At 35.2% G+C, this 19,296-nt stretch overlaps 1 protein-coding gene across 4 annotated transcripts in view; it reads right to left on the bottom strand.

Annotated features, from left to right (window-relative positions):
• Positions 1–18,652, bottom strand: part of col6a4a (collagen, type VI, alpha 4a) — a 48,414-nt gene extending 29,762 nt beyond the window's left edge. For 3 of the 4 annotated variants that reach the window (XR_007178977.1, XM_048152480.1, XM_048152482.1), the window contains exons 1-9: positions 18,596–18,652; positions 13,193–13,288; positions 11,665–12,255; positions 6,842–7,402; positions 5,781–6,398; positions 3,620–4,177; positions 2,364–2,918; positions 1,008–1,580; positions 342–905 (exon numbers count right to left, since the gene is read on the bottom strand). Coding sequence is in view for 3 of the 4 variants with exons in the window: in XM_048152480.1 (XP_048008437.1) it covers positions 342–905; positions 1,008–1,580; positions 2,364–2,918; positions 3,620–4,177; positions 5,781–6,398; positions 6,842–7,402; positions 11,665–12,255; positions 13,193–13,268 (4,096 nt within the window). In the remaining variant the exon portion in view is untranslated. Of the gene's footprint in view, positions 1–341; positions 906–1,007; positions 1,581–2,363; positions 2,919–3,619; positions 4,178–5,780; positions 6,399–6,841; positions 7,403–11,664; positions 12,256–13,192; positions 13,289–18,468 lie in introns of all 4 variants that reach the window. The other variant, XM_048152481.1, reaches the window with a different exon arrangement.
• Between the last annotated feature and the right edge of the window lie 644 nt (positions 18,653–19,296).

Consider the following 19,296-nt stretch of genomic DNA (forward strand, 5'->3'; position numbering starts at 1 on the left):
ACCAATATACTGTGAATTCTAGTTTGGTGTATTCCAGGTTATTTTCAATGTTCTATCAATATCAACTAATAAAGTAAAAAAAAAAAATAATAATAATAATGTCATCCAATAATCAATATGGTACCAAAATTCTGTGCGTTCTAGTTTGGTTTCTCTTGAAGGTATATTCCAGATTATTTTCAATGTGCTACAATTTAATTTGGTGTCGACCAATAAATTAAAAAAAAAAAATCTAATATCAGCCCATATCCAATATGCTACAAGTATACAGTATTTCTAGTTGGTGTTTCAACGTGCTAAAATGTAATATCACACACAGAAATACTGACACGTCTACTCACTTGCTGGTGCATCACAAATGGAATCAACAAATGGTGCTGTTGCCAGTTTAAGGTGGTTGAAGCTCTGCACCGTGAATAACCTATCCGGTGACCCGGCGATATAGCTGAGCTGTGGCAACGAGAAAGCCCCAATTGCAATCACAAAAACTTTAATTTGGATGCGTCGAAGATTTTCAGCTGCTTTGTTCACTTTGTCTGCTGAAACGCCATCAGTGATGAGTACGAGATTCTGTGGTACGCGACTCTTTTTGCGACTCCCTTTGCTTTCCTGGAAGAATTCCACAACGTTACGCAGAGCTTCTCCAATGAGTGTATTTCCTTTCATTTGCCTGATTCTTTGAATTGCTGATTTCACCCCATCTACATCTTCATACTCATTCAAGTAGAACTCTTTCTGATAAGAGCTGCTGAACTGGGCTATACCGATTCTAAAATGTTCTGGAGTAATACGGAGTTTGTTCATAACATTTAGCAAGAACGTAATCATAGTATTCCATGACTTATCGCTGATGCTTTTAGATCCATCAATCAGAAACACCAGGTCAGCTGCTTCGTTCCGGCATGCTGCAAGACAGAATAATCAAACTGAGACGATCCAGTACTGATCATACTGATAAATCTAAATAAGTCATTAAAGTTCTTAAGATCTGAAGAAAAAGCTCTTACCTGGTTTGGTTGCACTGCAGAGCACTGCTGAGATGTTCTTCTGCAGATCCTGAAGGCCCCTGTAATTGTCAACATGGAAGATTTTGTTTTTGTTCTTGGTTATCATCTCCAGCTCACTATCTTGAGCTCTGGCCACTCCAATTCCATACACATTTATTTGGTTGGCTGCAAACTCATCAGCCCATGCAGGTAGGTTTTCTCGGTCTCTAGCATCACCGTCCGTGATCACGAATAGCATTTGAGGGATGCCTCGTTTCGGGCGCCCACCATGTTCATCATCGAAATAAGCAAGCGAGTATCCAAGAGCTTCCGCTGTATCTCTGTTTCCAGTTGGGGACTTCAAGGTTGTTATGGCCTCCAGTACCTGACGTTTACTGATGTGCTGGTTTAAAGAGAATTGATTCGGAGTGTCTGAGTAGACAATAACACCAAAGCGAACTAGACTGTCCCCAATCTGTGTGCTGTTCACCACGGAAATTAAAAAGTTTTTAATGATTTCAAAATCTTGAAAAGGAATCCGTCTGGTGCACTGCACCAAGAAGATCACATCTGCCAACTGTTTGCTCTTACAACCTACAGGTAAAATGACAAAAAGTTATTGATATTCCAAAAAGGTATCATGTACACCAAGACTAGCTTAAACCAGCATGAATTACTGGTCCAACTTGGTTTATTCTCGTGGTTGCTTGATGCTGGTCATTGCTTTGTTGTTCACCAGCAAAAAGTTTTATTCAACCAGGGGTGCGTTTACCGAAAGCATCATTAGCCAACTATGGTCGTAAGTCCCAATGAACTCTATTGGTAACGACGGAACTTATGACCACGGTTTGCTTTGGGAAAGGCATCCCAAAATGATTGAATTTAGTGAATTTTAAATGGGTAACTAACAGGATGCAGAATTGCAATTCAAATGTGAATTTAAGGAAGTAAAATTCATATAATTAAAATAAATTAAAATATATATATTTTTAACTAGAATGTTCATCAAGATAAACTCTGAAGTCTTGTCTGAAAGTTTAAAACTGTTTACAAAATAAACCTAAAGAATTGAATACTTAATTTATACAAACATGTACATTTAATGAATTCACTTTAACTCAATTAATTAACCAATGTGGAAAACCTGTTGCATTTCTTGGAATTATAAATCAGCAAATTCCACTTCCTCTCAATCCAATTCAAATTCTAATTCAACTTCCTGTGGAATGCACATTCCAATTAACGAAATGAAAGAAATCAATTCTAAATTTTGCCAAACCTTGAATAAACAGCGTACAAAACTTTTACTTACTTTTCAGCAGAGATGTGCAATATATGTGGCATACAGTAGCGTTTTAGTAACATTTAAAGATTCACCTGTCTCAGGGCTGCAGAGCTTGAATTGGAGGTTTTTTTCTATGGACTGGAGTGCATCAAAATTCTTCTTCACGTACACTTTTTCTCGAGTTCCACTGATTTCCCACAACTGTGTGGCGTTTGCATCGCCCACTCCTATTGAGAAGATGCTGACACCCTTGTCTCTGATGACCTTGGCAGGCTGGGCGACAGCATCATGAGCTTCCCCATCTGTGATAACTATGAGGAACTGTGGAACATCAGGCCGACCGCTGGGTGCATCGAAATACTTTGAAATGAACGAGAGTGCTTTTCCTGTGTATGTGTTCCCTTCTATCTGTGCAATGTTCTTTATCTTTTTCTCTACATTATCTTTGTCATAGAACTGATCCAGGGCAAATTCATTCCTTGGATTATCGCTATACTGAACCACGCCAATGTGCACATTTTCTTTGCCGATAACGGTACCATTTGCAACTTTGGTAATAAAAGTTTTCATTGATTCAAAGTCAGGGCCATAAATGCTAGAAGAACCATCAATCAAAAACATGATATCGGCCACCCTGTTCTTGCAGGCTAAAGAAAGAAAAGATAGAAAAAAAAAAAGAAAAAATTATTTAGAGTTTTTTCTTCTTGTTTTGCAGTAAATATAACATACTTAGAATTAAAAATAAAATAACTGATAATATAAATTGTGTAAGATAAGACTGGTTGTCAAACAATATCAGCAACTATTCAAAATTTTGGCTCGGAAGGATTTTTGAATGTTTATAATTCAAATTTCTTATAAGGCTGCATTTATTTGATCAAAAATACAGTAAAAACATTATTATTATGAAATATTATTGCAATTTAAAATAAGTTTTCTAAAAACTTGTTTTAATACATATATATGTATCCTTCAGAAATCATTGTAATAAGCTGATTTGGTGCTCAAGAAACATTTCTTCTTATTACCAATACTGAAATCAGTTATATTTTTGTGGAAACAGTGATAATTTTTTTTAATTCTTTGATAAACAGAAAGTTGAAAAGAGCATTTATTTGAAATAGAAATCTTTTGTAACATTTGTCAATTTTAATCAATTTAATGCATCTTTGTTAAATATAATCATTTATTTCTTTCAAAAAATCTGACTTCAAAGTTTTGAATGTGTAGTGTATCTTTAGTTAAACTTTCAATGTGATTGTCTAAATTGAGCTTGTTTTAATCCAGTCAAAAACAGACAAATAATTTGTTTCTTTGTTGCAGTATATCTATGATTGATTAGTCTTACCCTCTTGTGAGCAAATATGTGTGACAATTTCACTGTTGATGGAATTCAGGGCATCATAGGTGGGCACATAGAAGTTCTTCGTTTCATCATTCGTCATCATCAAGAGCTCATCCTGGCTGGCATCCTGAACTCCAACGGCATAGACTGAAACACCTTGAATCCTCAGCTCTGCCGCTGGTTCACTCACGTCATCTAGTGATTTCTTATCAGTAATGACAATGAGAATCTCCTGCACCTTAGTCGGACGGGATGCTTTAGCCTGATTGAAAAGATTAGCCACATAAGTTAGTGCTTTGCCTGTCTCTGTGCCTCCACTAGGTCGAATGATGTTCTTCACAGCTGTTTCTAAAGAGGCTCTGTTTTTGTGCTTCATCAGGCTGAATTGTAGAGTCGGAACATGGTCGACTTTAGCAACTCCCACGCGTACTTGATCTGGTCCGATGTTGAATGTTTGCAGGAAGCCCAAGATAAATGTCTTCACATCTTCTAAGTCGGCGCGAGTGTTGACAGAGTGATCCAACAAGAAATAAATGTCTGCTTCCTCTGTGTTCAGACATCCTAAAAGTGAGAATTGAATTACGTGAAATTATAAGTAGGGGAAAACAAAGGCTGTTGTAACAGACTCAATTTTTTTATGAACTAAAGCATAACATTCAGCACAAACTCTGTAAAGCTAACTGTGTTATACAATAAAAAAGTGTGAAAAAAGTAATAAATTACATTTATTACTACATTACCAGAGAGAAGCTTCATTAAATGAACAATTATGAGGTAAATACTATTTTTTTTTTTTTTTTTTTAAATGAAATATACTCATGTATACTTAATCATTCTAAATAAGACTGATAACACAGATTTAGAAAATGGATAGGGTGAAATTTCATTTCAAGCTGAACTAATTTATCAGCAGTCACATCAAACAAACACATTGATAGGGGGAGCGCGGGGCACAAAGTAACGTGGGGTTAGTTGTAACAGACATGGTTTAAAACTTTCCATACATGCCAGCATGATCAAACTTAGTGTATTTACTAGTTGCCATATCAACACTATAGACACTCGAGAAAAATCTTTGGAAGATATTACTGAACATTATAGCAACCATAGCAAAAGTACAGTTGCGCAGGTGGGGCATGTTGTAACACTGCGTTACAATTTGCCCCTATTGGAACTATGCCATTCTATTCTATACTTTTATTAATTCTATTGAGAAACAATGAGATGTTCAGAAATTATTAATTATTATTATATTTGTATATGTATAACTAGGTTGTATAGCTGTGTTTTGCGGTGTTTGTTGTCAAACAATTATTAATTTTTTTATTTATTATAAAAAAAAAGTATAATTGCATTACAATTACGAGAAAAAAACTTGTTAAATTTCAAGAAAAAAGTCGAGATAAAATGTTGAGAATAAACTCGTTAAATTACGAGAAAAAAGTCAAGATAAAATGTTGAGAATAAAGTCATTAAATTACGAGAAAAAAGTCGTTAGATTATGAGAAAAAAAGTCGTTAAATTTCGAGAAAAAAAGTTGAGATAAAATGTTGAGAATAAAGTCATTAAATTGCGAGAAAAAAGTTGTTAAATTATGAGAACAAATTCGTAATTTAAGGAGTTTATTCTCAACATTTTATTTCGACTTTTTTCTCGAAATTTAACAACTTTAATCTCGAGATGGTTTTATTTTTTTATTATTGCTTGGCCCTAATCCTCTTCCGTAAAAAAGTTAATAATTGTATTTTATTGACAAAATATTTTAGTTTGTCTTGTATATTTCTTGATTAGATCAGATAACATTTTAAGCTGTTGTATGGGCATGTTACATTGTGCCCCTCACGTGTTACAGTGTACCCCACATATGGGGCATGTTGTCACATTTCACTTCCACTCTTTCGGGGTAAATCAAGAAAAAAGTTACACTGTATTAATGAAACAAAACCACATAATTGTACTGGACATGTGGGAAATTAATGTGGGAAAAAAATAAAAACTCTCAAGTGAATTTACACAAATTGAGAAAGTCAAAAGGTGTTACCTTGTGCCCCGCACTCCCCCTATGTCATGCTTCAGCAATGTAGGAAGTTAAAGTGTAGCATGCATGATGAACTTTTAACTCATGACAAATTTAACTCATTATCACACATTTACTTATGTTTACCTTGTTTTAGGAGGAATTTATCGTTCTTGTCAAAACCTCTATCGACCACAACCTTACAAAGGCTCTTTCTTAGTTTTTTCTCCAGTGAACCAAGCATCAGAAAACTTTCCACATTGAACACAAACTCCCTTTCAGGGTGGGATGCAATTTTTATGAGCTCCTCCACACTAGCATCCTTCACCCCAAGGGCATATACAGTGACTCCCGAGCGCCTCAGCTCAGCAGCTGTGGCGGTTACATCATCTTGTGACTTGCCATCAGTGAGGACAACAGCAATCTGCTTAACACCAAGATATTTCCTGCTGCCCCTGTTCTTAGTAAAGAGATTGTCCATAGCAAACTTCAGGGCTGCACCTGTTGAGGTTCCTCCGCCTCTGTATGGTATGATTTTAACATAGTTCAGAATGTCATTCTTGTTATCAAATGTATCCAGGTAGAATTCAGCACTGGGTCTATCATTGTAAAGTACCAATCCCACCCTCACACTCTCAGGGTTCACCTCTAGACCACTAATTGTGCGGTCGAGGAAGCGTTTCATCAGATCAAAGTTGGGTGTGGTGATACTTCCCGATTCATCCACAATAAACACAATATCCGCCACTTGGGCTGATGTGCAGTCTGTTCGAAGACAATAGAAATTCATTAATATATGTAAACTAGTGGAAAAATATTGTGGTAAAATTGAACAGTAATGAAGAAAATTCAAAAGTGCATGAAGTAATAAAATTTTTAAGGCAATGTTCAGAATACCATAGTATTCGTTATAATGCTGACTTACATAAATAGGTCAACGTAAATAGGTCATGTCATGTACTGTTTTTGTTTTTTTTTAGAATTGTTGTATCCTGTGTGCACTGCTCTGTTAATATTTTTTGGTAAATATCAAAGTTTGAGTTGAAGTTTGATCTGGTTGAACTGCAAAATATTGTCATGATCTTAACATTATATCCACTATGAGGGGCATGACCCACTATTTCTTATGTCAAACTTACTTAATGCACCTTTAATAACCTATAATTCATAATTATAGTTAAAATAAAGGCAATCTAAGGCAAACTAACCTCCTGTAACATTGAGAATTTCTGTTTCCTGAATCATGTTTATGATGTCTGAAACAACATTATCAATTGCAGCAATCCGGTCAACATAGATATCATTTATAGAAGGTGACAGGTATCGTAAATCTGCTTCAAATCTGATATCAATAACTTTCACATCCTCATTCTTCATTGTTTGTATGGCCCTCACAGTGGAGTCGTATGAGTTCCCTGTTCTCAGCACTAGCAGATATTGCTTGTAGCCTTCAGTAATTCTGCTGCCAGACTTTGTGTTACGAATATAATCGTGAACAAAATCTATGGCTTTTCCTATTTTTCGCTCTCCTCTGGGCCTGGGCTCGAACCGATTTATGTACTCTATGGCTTTATCCGTGTCTTGGTAGTCATTGAACATAAAATGGTTGACAACATCCTCGCCAAACTGAGCCACCGCGATCTTATGCGATGCATCGCCCACTTGGAGCTGCTCAACCAGTCGGGTGAGAAGATCCCTTATCTGCTGTGTCTTCCTCTGGGCAGAACTATCCACAAGGACAAATATATCAGCAAACTTTGGGGAAAGAGCTGAAACAGAGAAACAATGAAGAACCAACAATTATTTTATGTATTTGCATATATATGAATATGAAATGTATTACACAGTAAACCACCATCAGCAGTCATGATCATTTTCTCGAAGATAAGATAAAAGTCAATAAGGGGCCATTAACACAGAATGCTTTTAAAAACACATTTAAGAATGCTTTGTCATGCACAAGATGCTGACAAGGGACATGAAGACAAAGGTCCAACACATAGTGCATGTTTACAAAAAAAAACAAATATATATATATATATATATATATATATATATATATATATATATATTTTTTTTTTTTAGGATTTTTACATGTAATTGAGCATGAATACAGCCCACTATTGCCACAGCTCAGACAAAAAACAAACAAACAAAAAACCTTTTAAATAAAAACTTAATTAAGATTCTTTGGCATGCTTGGTGTAAATGTAAATTCTTATTTTTTTTAATTGTTTAATAAAAATACTGTTTTTTACTTAAATGAAAATGACAAATATTGCTGAAATGAGTAAGTTTAAAAGGGACCCATTATGCAAAATTCACTTTTACATGATTGAACATATATTTGTGTAAGCAACCACCCTATAATGTTAATCCATCCACGCCTATTTTTTCACAATGTAACAGGCCCCGTCCATGACTGGTGACGGAATCTGCCCTTTTAGCTTAGATCCTCCCCTGAGTTTGCTGTACACAGTCTGCCATGTTTATCTCCTCGCTGCTACAGCAGCTAGTGGAAACACAAGAATGTCTCACCTACGTGATAAACAATCTAGATGTTCTGTTGTTGCCTGTATCAATGATCAGAGAACATGTTTTTTTCCATTCCACTGTGCTACTTTTTTTTTATCTATTTAGCTAAATACAGTTCTGTCATGACAACTCTCGGAGGGATTGGCATAGTAATGGATATGGCAATGTAATGTATTTGGACTTGGCAGAATGTGTAAGTGTAAGTGTAGCCCCTCCAGTTCACACCTGCCCGCTCCAAGCGGGACGCGAACCCGCCTACTATAGGGTTACATTCCCATCTAATCATATTGCACAAATTGAAACAAATAATGCAAAATGATCAGGGGCCGTATTCGCAAAACATTTTATCTTACCACTAAGAGTTCTCCTAAATAGCAGTAAAGGTTCTTAGCTAAGAGTTTTTTCTTAAAATCTATTCACAAAGCTGCTGAGACAAACTTTTACTAAGGAATAGAGAGAAGTCTTAAGCTAAGAGTAAGGGCGGGGTTGACCTCGTTGCTATGGAGTATCCACACAGTGATTGGCTGATGGGGGAGGAGTCAGCGATTTAATCATAGAAATATTGTAGAATAAGGTGTCATATTTCCATATTAGAAATAAAGGTTTTAAAATACAAATGTTGCCCTATTCAAATAAATATTTTTAATAAAAATATTCTAATAAAGGTTTTAAAATGTAGGCTAAGTGTCACTAATTAAAACTAATTAAAGTATATACAATTAATTGTCCGCCTCTTGGATGTCTGCATCTCAAGAGAATGCAAGCGACAAATTACGTTTTATAAACAAAGTTTGGGAGAAACACATTCAAACGGTCTTTCTAATCAGCTCGAGAGGAGGAATATATACACAGACGAGAGCTGACTCGCCTATAGTTACTTTGACAGTTTTCTGCATCCCTCCACCAACCCGTCCCTCACTCTCGGCTGGGGATACGGGGAGAACTTTGTGTTTGGGCTAAATTCCAAGCTCGGAGCCCTCGATCCCCTTGGACAGCACACCAAACATGCTTATTTAATTTTTTTTTTTACTCTATTCAATCATTTGTAAATGTGAACTCATGAAAACCAATGCCACAGGTAATCAGACAATGTTTATTTATTTGTTAAAGATTTATTTTTGCCATCTCAAAATCTATATTCAAATCAATAAATCAAAATGTATTGCATTTATGAAGAAAAAGTTGAGCACCTAAGGCTCTATCGCTATTGTCTCAAGGGTGTACAGTGTCTTTGGGTGTACAGTGTACAGTGTCTCTGTTTCACAGATTTAGGAGCTAGTTTTAGCACTAAAATGCTTTGTGAAATACTCTTAGAGCAAAAATTTAGGACTCCTAAAATTAGGACTGACACGCCCATTATTTTTAAGAGTTTCTCCTAAATCTAGGAGCTACTTTTAGCCTTAAGATGTTTTGTGAATACGGCCCCAGAATACCAAACAACTTGGTCACGGATCAAAATATAGTAATCAAGAATAGAAAAATTAAAAGTGCATTTAAAAAAATAACCAGCATGAATCAAAAACTTTAAAATGATATTGCACAAATCTTAAACTTGTGTTTGTGTGTTCTTGAAAGTTTTCCTTGATTTTATTACTCTGTACTTTGTGCTCTCTTACATTTTCTGCTCATATTTTACTCTTTTGTATGCTTGTGCTGTTTTTCTCTTTGCTGTTCTTTCTACGTTCTACTCTTGCTTTTCCAAATGTTGCAGTTTGAGTTTCATGTAAATTAGGGCGGGCTAAAGCGTCACTATTGGTCCACTAGTTGTAGATTGACAGCTCCTCCTCTAGCTAATCGATCGAAGAGAGGGAGATGACATCACTTTAATGTGACTCATGTCTACTGATGCTCACACTCATCAATATAAGATAACCGTCACAGCAGGCAATTTCCGAGCTGGGGTAAAATCTTTCTGTGGCATGACATCGTTATACTGTATATGTGCCTGCAACTCGACCTGTCACCGGTATATACGTCTACCTGGACAATCTTTTATTGTTAAATTCACCATCTTAACGACATCCTGTCACAGTTGTGCCTGCCTGACGATCCATCACTGTTATATTCACCTTTAATGCACCTACCACCAGACATGGCACCGCGAAACGCAACTGCCACTATGCAGCGGCCTCACAACATCACTCTTATGTGTGCCTAGCTCATCTATACCTGTTATATTACTGTTAGATATTTTTAGTATTCATACAATAATAATATGCTTGCTTGTTGTCTCTTCAATTCCTGTCTTTTGCAGAAGAGAATATAACATATGAAGCCTAATATATCTTCTTGTGAATTACAGTTAAAGTAAGATATGCCATCGCAGTTGTTTAGATCATTGTATATTGCTTGTAATTGTAAACTGTCTCTATATTTTGTCATGTACTTTTTTCCTATAAACAGATTCATAGATTTTGTCTTCCATGTACAGTATGTCATTGACAAGGGTGTTGGTTTATACATTTTATCACATTTTAGCACTGAGATGATAAAATTATAAAGTTAAGCAATCACATGAGCAAGAGTGTTTTCCCTATTATTGATTGCAAATGTTTATTGAGCTGTTGTATAAATCAATATAGCAATCAATATAGCTTGTCTCCGAGCAACACAGCAGTGTATACCCATTTGAACAAGACGTTTGAATGAATGACTCACTCGTAAAGACAGTAACTAGCCGCCACCTACTGGCCATTTAACTTCGTATCTCTATAACATGGATGGGCAATATTAGTCCTGGAGTGCAGAGTTTAGCTTCAACCCTAATCAAAAACATCTTAACCAGCTAATCAGTGTCTTCAGGATTATTAATACTACGGGTGAGGTTTTTTTTTTTTTTAAATCGGGGTTATTAAGAAGTACATTAGCTACAGTAGCCTTAGCATGATACCACAGCAACCAATCAGCTGTGCTATGTAGATAATAATGTGATCGCTACCAAATGAGTTAAGGACCTATCAGCCAGTGCCATCTAGAGTTTCATGCAAGAACTTTGTATTTCCTCCTGAAATAAAATAAACTTATGCTGTGTTCACATAATTAGGAGATGGCAACACGCTGTTCACGTTCTCAGTCTCAGGAGCTCTGTAAGTTGTTTATGTTCATTTTTATTCTAATATTATGTGCTTTGAGACATGAGGTAATTTAACACCATCTCTTGCGATGCTTTGCAGACTCTGCTGTGTGCGTTTGTGTTTTTTGAAGGAGGCGTGGCTTTGGAAAGCACTCTGAAGGGAGGGTGGGATCTCATGCTTTTTTTTTTTTTTGAAATTCTAAAGTTACTAAAACCAAAATAAAAAATTATCAAAGCTATATAGAACTTTTTAAAAAACAAACAAACAAAAAAAACTAATACAATAAACAAAATTACTAAAACTTAAACTAAAATTAAACTTAGATCTCACATGACCACTTGTGATTAGATCACCAGAGACAGATTTAGATATCAGATGTAAACAGACTTGTTGACTTTTATGAACAGAGTTCATTAACTTACCTTTCCCCTGATCCCTCATCAAGATACAGACTATCTCTTTCATGGTGGTTGTCAGTCCTTGCAGTGCTTGGTAATTGTCGATATTAACCACAAAACGCTCAGGTGGGGTGCTGGCTATAGCCTTCAACTCAGTCATATTGGTGGGACCGACACCAATAGCAAAGATAATAATACCCTTCTGTTGCAGATCTCTGGCAGGTCCCTTTATATCATCGGTTGAGTCTCCATCTGTGATCACCATAACAATCTGAGGCACTTTTTCATTGATACGGCTTCCACCCGCACTAGTGAAATAACTGTCCTTAAGGGAATTCATGGCTCTTCCCATAAGCGTGCCTCCTGTTCGGTATGGAAGGTTATCGATTTTCCTAATTAGATCTGCTTTGTTTGCATAGTCCCCCAACAGAAACTCTTTGTAGGTATCGGTGCTGAATTGAGCAAGGCCAACTTGTACATTATTAGCGTCAATATCCAAACCATCCACAAAAGTGTGCATGAACGTCTTAACCTCCCGGAAGTCTTTAGTGCCGATGCTGCTAGAACTATCCACAAGGAATACAATATCATATGGCGGTTTTTCATCCAGGCAATCTATTAATGAGAGTACAATAGACAACACATGACAATCTAGACATATATAATAGTCATACATGACACATTTATAATTCTGGGGGTCAGTAAGATTTTTTCATGCTTTTGAAAGAAGTTTCTTATGTTCACCATGACTGCATTTATTTGATCAAAAATACAGTAAATATAGTACTATTCTGAAATATTATTACAATTTAAAATACAGTATAAATAAACTACAGTAATATATATATATAATATATATATATATATATATATATATATATATATATATATATATATATATATATATATATATATATATATATATAAACCATTATTCCAGTCTTCAGTGTCACATGATCCTTCAGAAATCATTCTAATATGCTGATTTGGTGTTTAAGAAACATTATTATCAATATTATATTATTATTATATAATATTTTTGGGGAAACGATGATACATTTTATCAAGATTTTTGATGAAAAAAAAAAGTTAAAAGGAACAGAATTTTTTCTAAATAGAAATTGTTTTGTAACAACGTAAAAATCTTTACTGACATTTTTATTAAATTAATTGCAGCCTTGCTGAAGAAAATAATTAGTTTCATTCAAAAAGAAAAATATTACTGACCCCAAACTTTTGAACGGTAGAAAAAATATGATCAAAAATCACAATATAAATTATTACATAAATGATTCTCTAACTGGTCGAAAACACTAAAAGTACAAAACATTCAGCATTAGTATCAATTACATTTTCTGTGGGATTTTGGCCATAATAATCTATCCAAAAGTGACTTAAATTATTTTGTATGGCTTTAGAAGACTATTCCTTTTTTAAAGAATAATAATAGCCAAAAACAAACCTTTGTTATATAATTCATTATAAAAACATAGTTTGCCTCATATTATTCCGTAAATTAGTCATAGCATGTATTTTTCTGGAAAGTGTTTACCTGACTGCTGTGCAGTGCTTACAAGGAAATATGATGTAATGAATAAAGCAGAAAGAAATGCCTGTGCCTTCCCCATTGTCTAAGCGTCCCGGAAGCCTTAACAGAAGAAAAAAAAACAGAAATGAATGTTGCAAGATAACACCGGTAAATGTTATTTTATTTATGGAATTTTTAAAGAAATAAATTACAACCCGAATTTTGGAAATGTTGGGACGTGTTTTAAACTTGAATAAAATGAAAACTAAAAGACTTTCAAATCACATGAGCCAATATTTTATTCACAATAGAACATAGATAACATAACAAATGTTTGAACAGAGAAATTTCACACTTTTATCCACTAAATGAGCTCATTTCAAATTTGATGCCTGCTACAGGTCTCAAAGAAGTTGGGACGGGGGCAACAAATGGCTGAAAAAGCAAGAAACTTTGAAAAGGTTCAGCTGGGAGAACATCTATCAACTAATTAAGTTAATTGATATCAGGTCTGTAACATGATTAGCTATAAAAGGGATGTCTTTGAGAGGCAGAGTCAATGACATTACTAAATGGGCCCAGAAATACTTTCAGAAACCACTGTCAGTAAACACAATCCGCTGTGCCATCTGCAGATGCCAACTAAAGCTCTATCATGTAAAAAGGAAGCTGACGTCTATTTCAGGGAAGGCCTTGTGTGTTTCAGCAGGACAATGCAAAACCACATACTGCAGCTATTACAACAGCATGGCTTTGTTTTAGAAGAGTCTGGGTGCTGAATTGGCCTGCCTGCAGTCCAGATCTTTCATCTATATAGAAAAATATGTCAAAGATGACCACAAACTCTTCAGCAGCTGGAAACCTATATCAGGCAAGAATGGGACCAAATTTCAACACCAAAACTCCAGAAACTCATAACCTCGATGCCCAGATGTCTTCACACTGTTTTGAAAAGAAGAGGAGATGCCCCCTTCCCAACTATTTTGAGACCTGTAGAAGGTATCATATTTGAAATGAGCTCATTTTGTGCATAAAATTGTAAAATTGTTCAGTTTAAACATTTGTTATTTTATCTATGTTCTATTGTGAATAAAATATTGGCTCATGTGATTTGAAAATCTTTTAGGGTTCAATTCATTCAAATTTAAAAAAAACGGCCCAACATTTCCGGAATTCGGGTTGTAATACATTCTATGCGATTAGTTCCCAGATCACTAATAAACATTGTCAAAAAATTAGATCCACTAATCATAAATTCTTCTGATTGAATAAATCGCACAAATGTTATTCAGATAAAAATGTCAAAATGAAGTAAAGCGTAACAATTGTGCTGAAATGTGTCTGTCAGTTTGTCTGCTACCCAAATGAACTGAAAACATAAAAACAACCAAATAAATTATCTGCTGTTACCATTAAGGGTAAACAAAAGTGGTTATTCTCAATCCTGTTGAGAAATGTTTGTGTTGGACTGACAGCATAGAGCATGTTTCACATGCAGAGCAGCTGTGAAATTTAAGGTCAGATGAGGGCCTGTCTAGACCATCAAGCTCTCATTGCCCTAGACACAAACTCTTTCATGTGGTGAGAAGAAAGGAATACCAGTCTGTTATTGGCATGAAGAACACAACCTCAAACCTTAATGACCCAACGAACACATTGTGATTCAACAACCACATAAATGTCAGACTTCCCATAGTCCCATGTAATGATTTCAGATGCTAAGATTTTATCTTATTCTGTTAAAGAAGCAAAAATAAATACAAAATGTAATAAATGTTTAGATCATTTCTATCCTTTATGTGATGCCACACTCTGACTCCAGATGGCAGTAGTGGCACCACCAAACAAACATTGTTTGCAAACAGGTTTCAAACACTGCCCCTCAGCGGCCATTTGTCAAATAGCACATAGTTACACCCTAACTCACGCCACTGGTTGGTGAAACATTACTATATTGGGCTCAATAAAGCTCAATAAATTTTATTGTTCTTTTTTATTAATCAAATTCAGTTACATTCCCATCTGTGAGCCAATCTGTGTCTGTTTGCTTCTATCTATCTCTATTCATGTTTGTGAGCGGTACAAATGACCTACGCAGACAAAGTCACAAACGTGCCCGCCGTCCCAAAGCAAGAGCTCAAAGGAAATCGCATCTAATCTGTATTCTGCTCTTTTTCTCTCATACTAAATAAAATGGTCTTCATGAGAGACACATGGTGTCCATGTCAGTTCCAGGCGCTCTAACAGAGTGAATTGCTTTATTACTAAATTCTCTCTAACAGAAGTCTTTCATTAAGAATTTCCGCCAGAATTCCCAAAAATAGCCTTTGAAGTTTTTATATCTTGTGTTTCACTATGCTATTACTCCCTATACCAGGAGTAGATAACCTAGGCACGCTGTGCATTAAGATTTAAGAAAGATTAATATTATATGCATTAATATGTATTTTATTGAGTTGTTTATTCAAATTATTTGCATCTGCTGCCAAACATCTTCTTTCAGTAATCCTGAAGTAATCATGAGCTGTACAGTTGCTTTGATGTGATCCACTGCTTGAAACACTTTGCCTAAGTATAAAGGAAGAGGAAAATTAAGAACATTTCTGACAAATCTGGGTTTTTTAAAAGCAAAAAGATGTTTTTCATCACAAAGAAAAAAATATCTTACTTATTTTAGTAACTTACATAAAAACTTCTGCAAAATAAAGTCTGCACATTTAGATTCCAAATACTTCTCTTATCATTTTGTTGCTCGAATTCACTGCAAACTGGTAATCACACTAAACCACACAAAAAGAAAATTTCATTTTTTATGCATGTTTTATGCCAAGTCAACAGTTTTGATAAAAAGAACAGAACAGAAAAACAAATAATGTCCAAACTTTCCATAGAGAGTTTTAAACCCAACTGCGAGAACAAATACACTGAGTGAAAAATCTGTTGTGGGGCCCATATATTTAAGGGTATCAGGAAAGGGGGATCAAATAATGTGCACATGGTAGTGATTAAACTGTGAAGAAAGAGTTGACAGACTGAGAAAACCAAAGCCAGAGAGGTCATGACAGGTCACCTCACTGAGGCAAATCTTTGAGTGCACATTAATTTCAAGCGTGTTTCCTGGCTTATGATCTCAGAAGTCAGGCCATGTTTGACACAAATATTATTACGACAACATATCAAATGGATAAAATCATCCCATTACAATATTTCTCTAACATGAGTAACTGATTGCATTTAGACAGCTCTTTTAGGTTATGATTATTTTATTTTTTAACAGTAAAGGAGTTTATACCAAGTCCCTCATCATTATGTTATGTATTATTGATTGATTGATTTTAAAGTCTCCATGTTGTCAATAATTTTATCCCTTAAAACTCATCTTTAATCACCAAAATTACATATTTAAACATTTTTTCCTGTGAAAAAAAATTTTCTTCATGCCTTAGAATAGCTTGAATATAATTCTACAACCTTGCCTTATTTAGTATACACGGATCAATGAATATGCAAATTGTCCCGGTCTCCACTCGCTTGCGCCATTTCGGTGATGAACTCGATCGACTTACTGAGCTTAACGCAGCGCAATGGTATCGCTCTTTATAACATTGGACACATAACGGTAATTAATATATGATAAGCCTTTTGCTTATGTTATCAAACAGCTGCTAATAATGTGTTGCTAATGTTACACAAACCATATTACCGTTCGCCATTTCAGAGTCAGACAGCTGCCTTCTAACAATCAGTATTCTCACAAACGCTTTGAACAACTCAGAATGTCAGTGGAGAAAGGCTTATAGTTTATCATAACATCGTAATATACATCATGATACACCCACCATATTGCTAAAGTGTTGACATGAATTTGCACATGGTTTGTCTTAAAGCATTTTACTAACACTGCATAGACATATAAACAACATTAAAAATTTGTCATAAAGTCATAAAGTGATTTTGGAAATAGGTAACACGCCACTATATCAGGCATCAAAAACCATTATCATGCATGCCACCACTGGAACATGGAACAGTCCAGGTTGAGAAAGTAAAAGTCCTCCTCAGTATTTTGTTCCAATCACCTGGATTTGCTAATTAGCACAGTTTTTCAGCCAGGAGGTAGAACTAATTAGTGAAATCAGCTGGCTGAGTTCATGGGTGGAATAAACATATGGCAGGACTTTTACTTTCTGACACCTGGACTTTACACCTCTGAACATGAAAAATAAACATTGGCACACAAGTGACAAGGGAGATACAGGAATATTGTGCCACTATGCTATAGTTGTATAATATAAACAATATGGATGAAGTCACAGAGAATAAGAAAAATGTAAGTCAAAACCAAACTTTTAAACTCCATGCACTAGATCTGGCTCCAATCCAGAGTTACTTTCCTTGGTAATGGTGCAATCTGGACCTCGACCAGGACTGTATTCCCCAATGGCAAAAGTTAAATTACTGACAGACATGTGGCAATGGCAACAAATGGTAAACACATGGGTTTAATACTCTTTTAATTACTCTGACTTATTTTACAAACAGACCCACAGCTGCATGTTACATACCATAAACAATCTATGGTTTCATGTTTTCTGTTTGATCAAGCATGATGACAGAATAGAGCATATGGATATGATCATCTCTAACTAAATCTCCAGATGTGCAATTATGTTCTTTTTGCCTTCATACACCAAATTAACTAACTAACAAGCAAACACATTAGAAGCTCCTCTGAACACCTTAGTTACCAATTAGGATCATTCTAGTCACCACTCAAAATAACAAACCTTACAGATGAAGAATATATTTTGTATATTAATATATTTCGAGAAGTTTCAGTCATGTGCCTCAGGAACTGTTGCCACAACACTCATTTCCCCCTCATTTCCAAATCAGACCCGGCTCTTATCTGATTGGCGACACTGCTATGCAAGCCTTCAGAGCTGAAGGAAATTCCTGTTAATGGATTATCTTAGAGCATTCCTGAACAAGCAAATGCATTATATTCATGCAAGCATGGGACATAGGCCTACATATCCCCCCAACGTCGGTTGAATGTAGCCTATATGTTGATTTCAGGTTTATTAACCACATATCAACAGACCTCATAACATTTTTCTGCTTTTTCAGCATCTTCCATGAGTATTTTCCCCACATTTGATTTTGAAACAAAATATAATTGAAAATCAGAAAAATACCAAACTGTTATGGCATTATTAAATCTTCTCATTACAATTATTATTTATTATAGGAGTATATTACACTAACTCCCGAAAAATAAATATTGATATAAAAGTTACCTTAAACTCTCATACCTCTCCACACACGACAACCCCGCACCTCTTACTTAAAAAAAAACTCCGATATTTCCAACAACACTATGCAGCTTAATGCCTCTGCATACAAGAATGAAGCGCGTGTACTTACTGTGCATCGGTGCGCGAGGCAACAATCCCACTGCACGAGCACATCTGTACATGCATGGTGTGACCACTCCTCAGTGAACCCCCTCCCCCGGCATATCTTCTTTCTTTTTCATGCACTAGTTAATTTCTACTCTGAGTTCTTAAACATTTTGGAATATTATTTTCAAACTATAAATATATCATAATAATAAACAAATTCCCATCAATGTTTTTTTTTTTTTTATTTTTATTTATTGGGCCGAAAACAAAACAGTTAGGCTATAAACTTTTATTGTTTACATTTCATTTTATGAGAAGAATGAAGCTCCAAATGCAACTGACAAAACATATAATAAAAAATAATTATTATAGTACATTAGTAATTGTACTTTATAAGATTATATTGAATTAGCTCGTCAACATCAAATCCAGCTGCATTTGAGGATGCAATGAAAAACAATAACATCTGTTAAGAATACTTAAAGGGTTAGTTCACCCAAAAATGAAAATTATGTCATTAATGATCATCTTCGTTCATCATCATCTTGTATTCTCTTCGCTATTTTGTTTTGTAATTCACCTGGAAAAGTAGTGACATCTAGATTTAGCAATGACGGTCACTGGCTAATTTGTGTTCTGAATATGGATGATTGCTTCTTTATTCTGATCAATATTTATGGTTTTAATAAGTGTACTTCAAAACAGACAATTGGCTTCAGAAAT

Source organism: Megalobrama amblycephala, linkage group LG13 (assembly GCF_018812025.1).
Source record: "Megalobrama amblycephala isolate DHTTF-2021 linkage group LG13, ASM1881202v1, whole genome shotgun sequence".
Taxonomy (NCBI): Eukaryota; Metazoa; Chordata; class Actinopteri; order Cypriniformes; family Xenocyprididae; genus Megalobrama; species Megalobrama amblycephala.